Here is a 15,292-nt window from a genome sequence, read left to right as displayed (position 1 = left end):
AGAAGGGGGTCTGTGAAAAGCTGAAAAGCGCATCAATTAAAAACAACATCCGGCTGTGGTCTACCAGACTAACACAGGAAATAGCTCCAGTGGCTCATTAGAAGCCCAGACATGTAGTGGTGCTGAATGTAGAGTGGGTGTCAGAGGGCTGTCAGACAGCCCCCTAGCTCGATCCCCTGCCGTGACTTACATGGTGAAGCCGAGCCAGTCTGACAGACAACCAGGCGTCTTCACACAGCGGAGGGAGGGCACGCTGTCTGTCTCAATTCTGCCTCCTAACGTCACATCTGCTTCAGAACTCTCCCGAGACGAGTTGAACAACGGAACTTCAAAGATGAATGCATCACTTTGTTGAGTCATTTAACTAGCGTAGTGCCAGTTAGTGTGACGTTCTGAGTAAACATGTTGTCAACTTGTGTGGGACTGAAGGAAAGTTGAGAGCAGTAGGATGTTTTTTACATACAATAGTGTCCTGCATAATCTTACACAGTGGTGTCAGGTTGCAGTGCATGGACACACTCCGACAATAATTCACATCTTTAATTGCAGATGCTTTGTCTCTTCGGAGGTATCATCATGTTAACCCTGAACCACAACCCTGTTTTTGTGTCCACCCAGGTTCAAGTTGACCCAGCTAGCAGTGGATACGTCAGCTGGGCCCTATAAGAACCACACGGTGCTGTTCCTGGGGAGCGAGGACGGCAGGGTACTAAAGATCCTGGCCAGCACCCATCTCAACGCCTCCTTCAGCACACAGCTACTGGAGGACATCGATGTCTACAACCCCACCAAGTCAGCCTCCCTTTCTCCATTCTCTTTCAGATATATGATACAAACTATTTGTTTTATAATACAGTGCACTCCTCTCATAACATTCACTTGTATTGGTTCAGCAACAAACAAAACTCGCTCTTTTTTTGACCACTGTAAGAGGATGGTTATTGTATGTGATGCTTTCAAGCCGACTCCACTGTAATAAGATGGAGATATGTGTTGTGGGGCTGTTAGTACGTGTCCTGAACAGATTTTCAACTCCTCTCTCGTTTGCATAGTCTCCCAGGATGCTGCTGTTGTCACCATCCATCAGCAGAAATAAGAGTCGTGTTTGTTGTTTCCCCTTTCCTAGATGTAACATCCGCGGGGAGGACAGACGGGTTCTGGGATTGGAGCTGGACAGGGAACATCACGCCCTGTTTGTGGCCTTCTCCAGCTGTGTGATCCGAGTACCTCTGAGCCGCTGCAACGACTATGGCTCCTGCAAGGAGTGAGTGATACCCGGTCTATTATATAGAGCTAGTACTGCACTGTTAACAGTTGCCAAGTGTGTGTTAATATAATGCAGTGGAATTCAGTTTTTCATGTGTTTGCTGCTACAGAGGCTTCCTTCCCCCAGTGCTACTATGGTGATGTGAAGTTACACATTATGTGACTTACAATCAATCAGCAGCAGGGTGGTATCGTTTATGCCAAATTGTAAATATGCTGTATGCAACAGACCTATATTCAAAATATGAATCACCAATAGTTTAGAAGCCGACGTTGTTATGAGGGCAGTGAAAAGGGCTTCCTTGCAGTCAGAGCAACTACTGGAGGTGATTTGTTTTGTTAGGGATGTTTTTTTCTGATCTAGTGTACTCGACAATCTTGTGTCCTATTTTGGGGTTGTGGAGGAATGTTCCCCCCAGCTTCTACCCAACCCCCCAAGAAAAACATTTGTATTAAATTTGAACGGGGATGCATATCCCCCATAGCATGCTAAACCCTCATTGCGAGCCTTAGAGAAGTGCTCAACAGCATTTACGCACAAATTGGAACCAGCTGATTGGCGGCAGGCCAACCCACGGCCAGGGTTTCAACACGACAAGGAGAAGGATAGGGCCTGCTCACTTTAGAGGGCTTAAAGCCCCTCCATTGCTGGATCCCTCTGAAACAGCCCAGTGCACATCAACCAGGGATTAGGGGCCCCTTAAGCCCCATGATGCTTTGCAGGGGTCAGGTTTCAGGCCCATATCCTCCTCTCCACACTCTCCATCTGTCTGCCTCCAAATTAGGTTTGGTTGGTTTGGTCTATCTCTCCACCTTACTGTAGCCTCTATCTTGCACAAAGCAAAACCATTTGTCTGTCTCTCGCTCTCGCTGCAGCTGCTGTTTCTATTAGGTTTCAGCAATGGATATGGTTAAGACAGCAGAAACACGTTGAATGAAATATATAGAGAAAAGAGATTTAGTGAAAATTATGGCAAAGAGAGATATCAAAAGTTGTGACATTCTCAACCCTCTTACCCACACAATGTTCATAACATTTTGATTTCCCCCTTTAGTTATTTAAGCACAAAAGTTACAAAAAGTTGTCACATTTGCATCTGTTTTGCATCACAGTGCTGGATTAATGAGAATCCCCCAGAATAGGTCAGCTGTAACCCCACAGACCAGGGGGGATATTCTCAGAAAAGAACAGAAAATCAGCAAAACTGACAAGCCACAGGTAGGGAGGAGACACCATGAATTTACACCACAGAGAGAGGAGAGACTAGACATGGTGGACTTTCTTCCAGACAGACAGTTTCTAATGAATGGTTCAATACAGAGCCATAGATATATACACAGCTCTACTGGTCCCATAGGTGAGAGGAACACCTGTGTCTTCATCATGTCCTGACAGGCACAGAGAAAAGGAGCCGGCAGGAATGCTTCAAGTCACCCCTAGAGATAGGGGTCATTACCTTTAACTCTGACATGTTGTCAATGCTGGTCTGGTGGGGACCCCTCCACCCTCCCACTCTACACGGCCCTCTGAATTGTAAACCATGTTGAGCATGACTGACCTAACTCTCAGTCCTCCTCTCTGGCTCCCTACATCTCTTCTACATACTGGCCTGTTAGTTGGGCTTTGTCACTGAGTCCTTGTCCAAGACTGCCTCTGGCTACCAGACACCCAGGGGGCTCCAGACACCCAGGGGGCTCCAGACACCCAGGGGGCTCCAGACACCCAGGGGGCTCCAGACACCCAGGGGGCTCCAGACACCCAGGGGGCTCCAGACACCCAGGGGGCTCCAGACACCCAGGGGGCTCCAGACACCCAGGGGGCTCCAGACACCCAGGGGGCTCCAGACACCCAGGGGGCTCCAGACACCCAGGGGGCTCCAGACACCCAGGGGGCTCCAGACACCCAGGGGGCTCCAGACACCCAGGGGGCTCCAGACACCCAGGGGGCTCCAGACACCCAGGGGGCTCCAGACACCCAGGGGGCTCCAGACACCCAGGGGGCTCCAGACACCCAGGGGGCTCCAGACACCCAGGGGGCTCCAGACACCCAGGGGGCTCCAGACACCCTGGGGGCTCCAGACACCCTGGGGGCTCCAGACACCCAGGGGGCTCCAGACACCCAGGGGGCTCCAGACACCCAGGGGGCTCCAGACACCCAGGGGGCTCCAGACACCCAGGGGGCTCCAGACACCCTGGGGGCTCCAGACACCCAGGGGGCTCCAGACACCCAGGGGGCTCCAGACACCCAGGGGGCTCCAGACACCCAGGGGGCTCCAGACACCCAGGGGGCTCCAGACACCCAGGGGGCTCCAGACACCCAGGGGGCTCCAGACACCCAGGGGGCTCCAGACACCCAGGGGGCTCCAGACACCCAGGGGGCTCCAGACACCCAGGGGGCTCCAGACACCCAGGGGGCTCCAGACACCCAGGGGGCTCTCACCAAACACTGCTGTCTGCAGCCTCACAGACCGACAGCCAGTCACACTACATTGACCAACTCTCATATTCATCTCTGCCTCTTTCTGAGCTCCTAGATAGGAGAGTTACAATCTAGGCTCACTCTGCAGTTGAAAAAATGAAATGGCAGGTTTTTTCTGTAAGGTAAAATGACACCCTGGCCTGATCTGTTTAACTTCGTCTGGTGTGACTGTGGCCTGTGATGTTAATGAGACACTCCAGAATATGGGGGTGTTGATAGGTGAATAGAAATCACATATCACTTCAGGTCATGCCTCACCAAAGAGTCTTCATTAAAATATGTATTTGGTCTCTATTACTTTTTGATAGTGTTCACACACCGAACTCTGACTGTCTGTCTCGCAGGAGCTGTCTGTCCTCGAGGGACCCTTACTGCGTGTGGCAGAGGACGGGGAGCTGTGCTACGGTGGTGCCCGGATTCAGGTAAGTCACAGACGCTGCATAAGCACCACCCCACCATGCAGCCAATCATAAGAGATTAGGTTTAGAGGCCAAGTGCCAAACCCATCCCTAGACCCTACTCCTTGGTCCTGGTTTTGTTGAGTACTATGTGTCAAATATTACTGTTGAGTCTTCGATCAGAAAAATTACGTTTTACTGACAATTTATCAACCTCAAATGGCTATAGACATGACCTTGCATGAAACATACAGTAAATGAATGAAGTAGCAGTAGCTTCATAGTACTCTGCATACCACTTCCTTGTATCCCTTCAATAATCGATACCTAATCTGGAGTTTGACTTGCCCAGATTGTCAACGTGATGAATACGGCCTCTAAAATACAGTAAAAACATTGGTCTATCGGCTCCATTTCACTTATAGGACGAGCATCCATCTTGTTTATTTCTAAGTGGCGGACATGCATCACGTCTGCAATCACTCGGAAATGAAACCCCAAATACCTGCTTGGAGGGGTCATGCGTCACTCTGGGGTGGGACTGAAAGGTGTCGATCAAAATGACCTCAATGTAATTTACTGATCCATTCTGATGAACATGAAGGAGGCCATTTGACACTTAGAGCTATCGACTGGCTCAGTGTCAGCGCCAAGCAGGGTGTGTGTGTGCAAACAAAAAGCCAATCAATTCCTCTGTCTGAGACTCCCTCCTGACCCACTGTCTTTCTCTTTCTGCACTGTAGCATGGAATCGAAAGTAATGCTCAGCTGGCTGGATTTCAATCATGTTGTGTGTACCTCACTGTCTTCCGAACGGAGGGAGTGAGGGAGGGAAGGAGAGAGGTAGAGGAAGAGAAGCAGTAGAAAACACTATTTCACCTCCTATGTTGCCTCCTGACACTCAAGGACTGGGCTGTCGCTGTTCCTCTGATTTTCAGTATGGCTTTAAATCACCTGCTGTAGGTATTCACCTCTGCAAACATGGGCTGTAAACTTAGTGTGGATGGGTGGACAGGCATCACAGTAAAGGCAGCTGCCACTATCCTAATGGTCATATGGACTGCTTCAAATGGATTATTCTGCTGGGGTTTGACTTATTGCATATCCTGTGATTGGCCACTCATGGGTTTTATTTGCCATAGCTTCACAGCCAGAGGTTAATGGAAGATTCCAAAAGTGTGTATGTGTGTGTGCGGCGGTGTGTACGTGCTGGGCAGGTAATCAGAATTGGACTGAGGCTTGATTTATCACGTTTTTAACCAGCGGGACAGTGCCATGCAGCAAGCCAATGGAGTGGAACCGAAGAGATTGGCAAATATTATACATGCAGTCAGTAGAGCTATTACGCTGTGCCTGCTCTGTCCACGTCAGAGAGAGCGAGAGAGAGTTGATATGGTGTGAAATAGTCAGAACCCAAGCATGGCCATGCCTCCAGAACAGATGCAACAGCTCATAAAGGCTGTAATGGGGCTGGACCGGAGAGCAACAGGGGACACATCCCCCCCCTTTTCTCTCCTCCCTTACTCTCTCACTCCAGAGGTGGCATAAATTCTTCTGGACGCTTTTTTTGGGGGGGGGGGGGATGGTTGAGCCAGAGGTTGAGCCAGAGGTGAACCGTTTCCATGGTTTCCTGTCTTTCTCCCATCACTGTCAACGCCTGGGGACATGGCGTGCCAAAAAGGCCAGTCTAGGTCTCTCTCCATGGCTCTTTCTCTCACACTCTCTCAGAAGAAAGAAATACATTAATAAAACAGACAGAAAGGGAATGGAGGCATATGGTAATACTGGTAACTAGTTGTGGTCCACACACACGGACACACAATCACGCAAAATTCCCCAGGCCGACCTATTCACTCACAAACAAACCCACTCTGCTGTGGTAATACAACTAATGCTATCGGCTGTCAGTGGGCCAACTGCTGAGCATAGAAAGATAAGTGAAGTTATTATTTCTCTGAGTTGATTATTTCTCCCCTCTGAATTCCATGTTTTATTTTTTCACTCTTGATTTGCTCACTGGGTCTGTATTCACTCATCTAGGCCTGCATTTCATTTAGATGTCATTTGTTTTTGGCCGCGTCTGGAAAGTCTGTGTGTAGATGTGTGTGTTTGATTGCCTGTGTGTTTGTGTGTGTGTGTTTGCGTATGTGTGAATGTTCATGAGTATTTACATCTGTTCTTTTCTTTGATTGCCTGCTCAGTCGATACTGCATTGTAGAAGATTCAGTGTCATTGATGTTATGTTCTGCTTGACTAAGGGGCCACTCACTCCATTGTGCATCAACGCAGTCACATTACTCACCAGGGGGAATGTATGATTTCTGAATGTGTATAAGCCTTTGATTCATAGAAGAAAGATGTCCAAGAAAGTGTCCAATGCACTGGAGCTCAACCAAATGTAAATACATACTAGAGGTACTAAATGCCTTACAAAAATGCAGTGTTTATTTTGCTGTATAAGAGAACAAGTGGAGAACTAGAGAATCATCATGGATGCAACTGGTGGTGAAACATTATTCTAGCTAGATGATAGCACAACACATCCATTTGAATTTGGGCTCAGGTGAATTAACAAAACAGTCAGCCTGACCTTGCAGAGACAAAACCAATTAAATGGTTTTCTTTTGCAACACAATTTATTTAAGTCTTTGTCATCAACAGAACCATTTTGGAAAGCTTGACAATGTACCCAATTAATGAAAGCGGAGGTTGTGTTTAAAATGGTGAAAGAGGAATGACACATACACGCTGACAGGCCGTTTTGTCCTCTTCTGTTTTGTTTTTCCTCAGGGGCGGATTTGAGCAGGATGTGGAGAACGGCTACCCTCACTACCCAGATAGCTGCCACGGTAAGGTGGACCAATCATCTGTTCTTAATGGCTCTCCACTACTGGCACAGAGCCATCATAAAAGCTCTTTCATAACAAGCGAAGCTTATCAAGTGTGTTTAATTGTCCAAAATGATACAGAAAAAGTGATTGCCATACCTGGGGCATGATATTACAATTAAATTAATCAGCAACTCAATACAAGTATAAGTAGCCTGTCATTTCCTAGCTGAAGAGAGTACCCTAGTGGGAATTTTGCTCTCAATTTTCCCTTGCAGATGGGCACGTTAAACAAGCAGTCAATTATACATTTAACTAAGCACAGTTTGAGTGTTTAACCAGTACTCAGACTTACACAATGTACTGTTCTGTCAATATGTCTGTTGCTTTCCCTTCTCTTCTCTAGACGTCCTGGCGACCACACGCAAGCAAAACACTCTTGCTGATTCAGCATATGGTCAGTTGACATTTCTTTATCCTCTATTTTTAAAGCTTGTCGAACTGTCTGAGGTTGTTAGCAAACAGGCTAACGCTAGCAAAGCCTGGTAAGCAACATCTCTATTCCCCTTTTTTGAAGTTGTTATGCAACATGAGAAGTTCAGGAATGTTTGTTGCACAGAACAGCAACATCACCTCTCTCACACGAACAGCTATCTTTAACATTGGAGCTATTGTCCAAAGCTAGTCGTGGCAGCAGCACCAGCATGGATGTTTAACAGGCTAGCAGCGCCAGTCGCCAAGCTGCCTACTTCCCTTTTATTAAGGAGAATCATCATCCCTGTAACACTCCATTACTCCCCACTGCCTGCCCATAGAGCAGGGTGGCTACAGAGCTCAGTGGCTGGCAGCAGGCGCTAAAGCACATTTCTAGCGCTCTCAGCTGAGATGGATTCTAACGTAGCATTAATAAACAATTACTGTAGAATTACCTTCAAATTATGATAATGACATCCATGGGCCATGACTTAATGATTGTTTTCTGTCAGAGAGCAGAATTGTTTACTGCTCTTATCGATGTATCTCAATGGTGTTCGGTTAGCTGAGTTAGCCGACTAGTTAGTTAACTAGTGAGGTAGGTAGTGATACAATTGGTGAACTCATTCAGGCTCACACCTCTCAAACTTCTCAGTCTAATTCAATGGGAATCCACAATTTTCCCTAAAAGTAGTTGCTGGTAGAAAAAAAAATAGATACAGTTGAAGTTGGAAGTTTACATACACCTTAGCCAAACGCATTTAAACTCTGTTTTCCCACAATTCATGACATTTAATCCAAGTAAAACAATTCTGTCTTGGGTCAGTTAGGATCACCACTTTATTTTAAGAAAATGAAATGTCAGAATAATAGTAGAGTGATTTATTTCAGCTTTTAATTATTTCATCACATTCCCAGTGGGTCAGAAGTTTACATACACTCAATTAGTATTTGGTAGCATTGCCATTAAATTGTTGAACTTGGGTTAAATGTTTCGGGTTGCCTTCCACAAGCTTCCCAAAATAAGTTGGGTGAATTTTGGTCCATTCCTCCTGACAGAGCTGGTGTAACTGAGTCAGGTTTGTAGGCCTCCTTGCTCGCAAATGCTTTTTTAGTTCTGCCCACAAAGTTTCTATAGGTTGGGGTCAGGGCTTTGTGATGGCCACTCCAATACCTTGACTGTGTTGTCCTTAAGCCATTTTGCTACAACTTTGGAAGTATGCTTAGGGTCATTGTCCATTTGGAAGACCCATTTGCGACCAAGCTTTAACTGATGTCTTGAGATGTTGCTTCAATATATCCACATAATGTTCCTTCCTCTATTTTGTGAAGTGCACCAGTCCCTCCTGCAGCAAAGCGTAGTCTTGCTTTTTTATGGCGGTTTTGGAGCAGTGGCTTCATCCTTACTGAGCGGCCTTTCAGGTTATGTCGATATAGGACTCGTTTTACTGTGGATATAGATACTTTTGTACCCGTTTCCTCCATCTTCACAAGGTCGTTTACTGTTGTTCTGGGATTGATTTTCACTTTTCGCACCATCATCTCTAGGAGACAGAACGCGTCTCCTTCTAGAGCGGTATGACGGCTGCGTGGCCCCATGGTTTTTATACTTGCGTACTATTGTTTGTACAGATGAACGTTGTACCTTCAGGCATTTGGAAATTGCTCCCAAGGATGAACCAGAATTGTGATACAGTGAATTATAAGTGAAATAATCTGTCTGTAAACAATTGTTTGAAAAATGACTTGTCATGCACAAAGTAGATGTCCTAACTGACTTGCCAAAACTATAGTTTAACAAGAAATTTGTGGAGTGGTTGAAAAACGAGTTTTAATGACTCCAACCTAAGGTTATGTAAACTTCCGACTTCAACTGTATATCCCTTTGTCACCTTACAAATTATCCATGGGTACTGATGGTGGCTGCTTATCCCTAGAAGTGATAAACACAGCATTGAGACCATCTTAGTGAGAGTTGCTGGCCATTATATCTCAACAATACCATCAATCCAGTCCAGCCTTTTCATGTACTTCAGAACAGAAGCAATACTGTCTGCACTGCAGCTTAGCCTCAGACCTCCACATTCCCACAATGCCTTTGTTCTCCGTATCCTCTCTGCTGAAGGAAGTAGTGCCGCTCAGTGGGCAGTGGGACTAGATGAGCAACCCCACTGGCTAATTCCACCAGGCGATTACTCCATCCATGCCTCTGTACTCTGTTTGAAGTACTTCACACACTGTCATACTTCAGACTCAGACCTGCAGAATGACAAAAACCTTTGAGTCCAAGCTGAAGATCAAGGTTTCCCCACAATAGAACACCCCATAGTGTTGAACAATACCATTCTCGCTGGTGTGCATTGGTTCCTAAGTCCTTTCTTACTATTCCCCGGGAATGGAACAATCCCATCCCATAGAGAAAGCAGCAAGAGACAAACACCCAGCAGTGTGGACAATCAAACCATTCCCCACTGCATATTGTGCTTTTCTCTCTGTAAAGGAGAAAACAATGCACACACACAATGTTGATAAATTGAACTAATAATGCAGCCCTTGGAGCCGTTGTCTGGCATGCCAAGGCTGAACTCCCCCGGTGTGCCGTTTTAATTTGCCTGGCGCAGATGGTGCTCTGACAGGGCATCTTATTCAGAGTGAAAACTATCAACTGGCATCGAGAGCGGGCCTTTCGCTTTCAATCTGGGCTGGCACCCTCCAGTATGCTAACATTATGGCCGGCTTATTAGCGAAACGTCCACGTCAATAGCGGCGTGCTGCACACAAGGCCTCAAGGACATCCACTGTCAGAGAATTAGGAAGACACTCATGATGGGTGTTGTGACGATGACAGTGCTTTCTTCTGCCAGGTCTCTCACAGTACAGACCCGTATTGGATCCACAGACTCAGACCCCTCATAACCCCACAGTACCAGTATAGATCCTAATTGGATATGTTGACATTGTCACATTTTCCATAGACCATTCCCTATGTAGGTTAGACGGTAACTACCTGTAAAACAGTTTAGTGAAGCAGAGAACCGGAAGTTGCTGTAAATCATTACCTACCATTACCTCAGCTACTGGTATCTATTTCACCTCATCTGTCAAACTACTTAGTAAAGAAAATCGGCTGTGAAAGGTAACTGTATATCAAAGTTTGTATGTGCTGGAAGAGTCCATGCACCAGCTGGTAGCATCCACAACAACAGGGTTTTGCTGTGTAGAATGTGCTGCAGTGCCGGGTCAAGAGATTTCTCACTGGTTCGGTAACAAAGGCAGCAGGTTTGGAAATCTTAAGGCCAGCACTGCAGCCAAATCATGACCATATTGCCCCTGAGTGTATTTCTCCAATGACTCGTAATTGCTGCAACACCTGAATGTTTTATCTATTAAGGGCATTAAACAGTGGGGGAAAACGTTGGTTCTAAAGCACTGAATCATGTTGCACCTATGGAGGAGTGCTTTACGTGTAATGTATAGGCTACCTACTTTATTTATTGCACTCATGGATTCAATTCTCTTCAAAGCACTCTTTATGTTAATGTCCTCATTGTCATCATCAGCTTCACAGTAATTATGACAGTAATCTTTTTTTCATGCTGGATTTACGTTTTTTCTCCCAAGGCACTAAGAATCCTTCCCTGGTCATAAAACAACATTTTATATTTAGGTGTTTTTGTGTGCTGCATTTCCATTTCACTAACGGGTTACTTTGTTACCCCTCCCCCACCTGCACAACAACAGGGAAGACCACACCCACAACAACCGCCAGCACAACCAATCAGGTGGCCCCATTCCCAAAGGTGGCAGGTGACTCTGAAAGAGGTACAGGTCCAGATGGCGGTCCTCCAGTCCCAGTTGGGGACCAGGGGTCACCTGACTCGGAACCAATCAGTGTGGAGATGGAGGGTAAGGGGGTGGGGTGTCTGTGTCTGCTGAACTTTGACCTGCACTGGATTGCATTGATGGGCCCTGAAGCTTCACTGCACACTGCTAACCATGCTGATCACTAACACTCTAACACTCTGTGTAGGACACTGAACGTTTAACCATATATCCACTCACTTAATGAAGCAACCATGAGTTAGAGAGGCTTAATCACTTAAATAGATACTGCATTGGCTCCAATTAACCCTTCAATTAACTCTTCAAATCAATGTCCAAACAAAATGACTCCTGCTTGTCTGCTCATCTCTTAATTTGTCCATATTCTAGGGTAGCTTACTCTCCCCTCTCCAGCGGGACACACTTTCATAATCACACACAACCAAGCACGTCTTCTCTTCTCACGCTGTCTAGAGCGCTGCTTCCTGAATGTCATTCCCAGATTACTCCCAATAGGAAACCAACCGGAGCTCCTAATATTCAGCAGGATGGGAAGACTGTTCGTTGATGCTATTTCTTTTAGCCCAGGCTCTCCTTGCTGCACTCCTCTGGCGCCTTGTCAGGAGTCCATAAATCCTGTGTAGTGATGGGTTCCATTCAGGCCGACAGAGTCTCCGGCTGCAATGATGAGCCACCCAGGCTCAAATGAGAAAAGCCTGTAACAAATAAATAACCAGCAGCCGGCGTGCGGACAAGGGGAAACCGTAATAGAAACTTGGGCAACGCAATCTATTTCAGCATGGGCTAGTGTCGCCTGGCTGCCGGTTCAATCAAAAGCACGGGGGACCCGGCTGATAAGGCGAGAGAGGAACTGTTCTGGAAGTAACAGCGTGGCAGTTCCAGGAAGGCCTCTCTCTCTGATGCACCCAAACACTGTAGGTAGAATAGGGGTCAAGAAACTCTGGTCCTGGAGGGCAGCCGTGGGTGCAGGCTTTTGTTCTAGCTCAGCACCAATACAACTCATAATGTACTTCTGTAAACTGAGGTTAATTTGACAAGAGCCTAGATAGAGCTGATGTAAGTTTAAGGCTGGCCTTGAGACAGGTTTGAAACATCTTTGGCACAATAAACAAAAACAATTTACCGCAAGCTAGTAATAGCAATTCTGCAGCCCTCTAGAATTGCATCCCAACAGCTTTTGTTTTTATTTTATGTAAGGCCTACACAGACGCAAATACAAGGTGACATGATTCATCCAGCTACGGATAGAAACAATGTATTATATAAAGACTATGACTGACCAAAATACAAGTACAAGCACCCCTTTTGAGACCTCGCTGTTATGAACATTTCCAGCAATCATTTAGCTGCAGTTCGACACTGTGTTTCCATCAAGGGAGAACGCCTATCTCCCTACAGTGTCAGAATGCTTCAACCTACACAAACACACATTATTTAGACCCAGCTTTTAGACCTCGCTGTTTGTTTTCCCAGTGTTATTTCCTGCTTAGCTTATTTTAAACAGACCTCCGGGGTCGTCTCCATATTCAAATGAACCTGTGTGGGTACGGCAAAAAAAGAACCTTGCTAGCAGCTAATTTAGCTGACAAGTACAGGGAGACAACTCGATAATAGAGGCAAGCAGGCAGGGCTCTGAAACTCATTAAAGCACTAGGAGAAGAGCAGAGAATGAACTCAGGCTGAACTTCTCTTTGCTGCTGAAAAGGGGTTGGTGTCCTGGAGGGATGGTGCCAGTTCCTTACTCTTGTTTATATCTCAGTGGCTCGAGGAATATAGACACCAGGTTACATTACTTCCTGTCTAGCCATCAATACAACTCAACACTCATATCACCTCTCTTTTTGATTACGACATCATCAGTCATGCTATGTCGTTAAATCCATTTTAAGTTGTGCATTATAAACTCAAAAAACATAGATAGTTTAGGCATATCAACAATCCTATGCAGCATCCTCCTCAAGCTGGCTGTGTACATTAAGCTATTCATCATAACCAGGAAAATGTTACCCACCTCACTAAAGTGCCTCAGTTACAGCTGTCACAGCCAATTTAGCATCACTACTTAGTCATGTGGTAATGACACTAAATAAAGGTTACTTTAACTAGACCATAGTTTCCTTTAATTATTCTGCCCGAATTACTCGCTCTTCATAACAGCTATGATTAACATCAGCTTTTACTATGAAAACACACACTGTAGGGCTCTGTACTGTACACCTCCCCACTGGTCATATACAGTACATACACAATACTACATCTTTCCATACGCAGCAAAATGAACACCTCAAAACATGCATTATACATAAAGTTGTTCACAACATGTTCTTGCCTGTTTGACAACATTAGGGACTGGTTTCCCGTTCACATATTAACCCTAGTCCTGGACAACAACAAAACAGCTGATGGTGATTCTCCATTGAGCATGCTTTTTAATCCAGCACTAGGCTTAATCTGAGTCTGGGGAAACTTCCTATATGTTTACTGTCACCCTCATGTTCAGAGTGCTTAGTGTCACCATTACATTTTTATTATCATGTTAACACCATGGAGACCAGAGTGTTAGTCAACATCAGAATGTTGAGTGTCCCAGTGACGTTTGGGCCCACAGTGTACAGATCCACACACGCAGTTGTCCTGACTCCTAACCCCAACCCATTATCCCTTTCTGTCTCCTCGACCCCTTACCCCTGGGGAATAGTTCTCTATTAACCTGTCTGTTTTTCGGTTGGACTGACTAACCCTTATCTGCCTCCTTGGTTGAATCTTCCTCTCCTTCTCTTCCCCTTTTCCCCCTGTGAAAGCCTATGACTGAAACTGTGCTTTTTGTGTGTTTGTTGCCTACAAGCAGTTGTTTCTCTGTGGCTTTAGGCCACTGTTTGGGGACGCTATGGTTCTTCCAGAGCTGCTTTTCTATCCAGACAGTTAATGTTTGTTTCAGGAGTTATGTTAGGGATTGGCTCTGGAATACAGTAGCTTTACCAGGTGCTGAATGGTGAATGCCCTCTTTATTCTCTTTACTTTATTCCTGATGCAACTGCATGTGAAATGTCCCACTGCATGTAGTGCCATGCTTGATTTGATGGTGGATGAGGCTATCAGACACTACTTGAACTATGTCTGTTCCAAAGCTGTTTGAAATGGAAAATGTGTCTTTGAACTGTATTATCGCTCATGTTTTGACAGATAATATCTTGGTTTTCAAAGTCAGCGTTGAGTGATGTACTGTACTGAGATATTATGGCAAATTGGTCTCTACTTGCCAGGTTCTAAGGGATTGTACAGTCGTGGCCTAAAGTTTTGAGAATGACACAAATATACATTTTCACAAAGTCTGCTGCCTTAGTTTGTATGCTGTTATGAAGAGTGATCAGATAAATTGCAATTAATTGTAAAGTCGCTGTTTGCCATGCAATTTAACTGAATCCCCAAAGAAACATTTCCACTGCATTTCAGCTCTGCCACAAAAGGACCAGTTGACATCATGTCAGTGATTCTCTTGTTAACACAGGTGTGAGTGTTGACGAGGACAAGGCTGGAGATCACTCTGTCATGCTGATTGAGTTCGAATAACTGACTGGAAGCTTCAAAAGGAGGGTGGTGCTTGGAATCATTGTTCTTTCTCTGTCAATCATGGTTACCTGCAAGGAAACAAATGCCATCATCATTGCTTTGCACAAAAAGGGCTTCACAGGCAAGGATATTGCTGGCAGTAAGATTGCACCTAAAACAAACATGTATCATCAGATCATCAAGAACTTAAAGGAGAGCGGTTCAATTGTTGTGAAGAAGGCTTCAGGGCGCCCAAGAAGGTCCAGCAAGTGCCAGGACCGTCTCCCAAAGTTTATTCAGCTGCGGGATCGGGGCACCACCAGTACAGAGCTTGCTCAGGAATGACAGCAGGCAGGTGTGAGTGCATCTGCACGCACAGTGAGGCGAAGACTTTTGGAGGATGGCCTGGTGTCAAGAAGGGCAGCAAAGAAGCCACTTCTCTCCAGGAAAAACATC

The 15,292-nt window shown here is 45.7% G+C and overlaps 1 protein-coding gene across 3 annotated transcripts in view; it reads left to right on the top strand.

Annotated features, from left to right (window-relative positions):
• The window catches only part of LOC109908466 (semaphorin-6D-like), a 164,034-nt gene that overhangs the window by 134,525 nt on the left and 14,217 nt on the right, over positions 1 to 15,292 (top strand). For 2 of the 3 annotated variants that reach the window (XM_031789408.1, XM_020507117.2), the window contains exons 14-19: positions 619 to 792; positions 1,127 to 1,264; positions 4,090 to 4,167; positions 6,933 to 6,991; positions 7,377 to 7,427; positions 11,186 to 11,350. In XM_031789408.1, the coding sequence (XP_031645268.1) occupies positions 619 to 792; positions 1,127 to 1,264; positions 4,090 to 4,167; positions 6,933 to 6,991; positions 7,377 to 7,427; positions 11,186 to 11,350 (665 nt within the window). The remainder of the gene's footprint in view (positions 1 to 618; positions 793 to 1,126; positions 1,265 to 4,089; positions 4,168 to 6,932; positions 6,992 to 7,376; positions 7,428 to 11,185; positions 11,351 to 15,292) is intronic. The other variant, XM_031789410.1, reaches the window with a different exon arrangement.

The sequence above is a fragment of the Oncorhynchus kisutch genome, linkage group LG2, assembly GCF_002021735.2.
Source record: "Oncorhynchus kisutch isolate 150728-3 linkage group LG2, Okis_V2, whole genome shotgun sequence".
NCBI lineage: Eukaryota > Metazoa > Chordata > Actinopteri > Salmoniformes > Salmonidae > Oncorhynchus > Oncorhynchus kisutch.
This window is presented reverse-complemented; position numbering and strand designations above follow the sequence as displayed.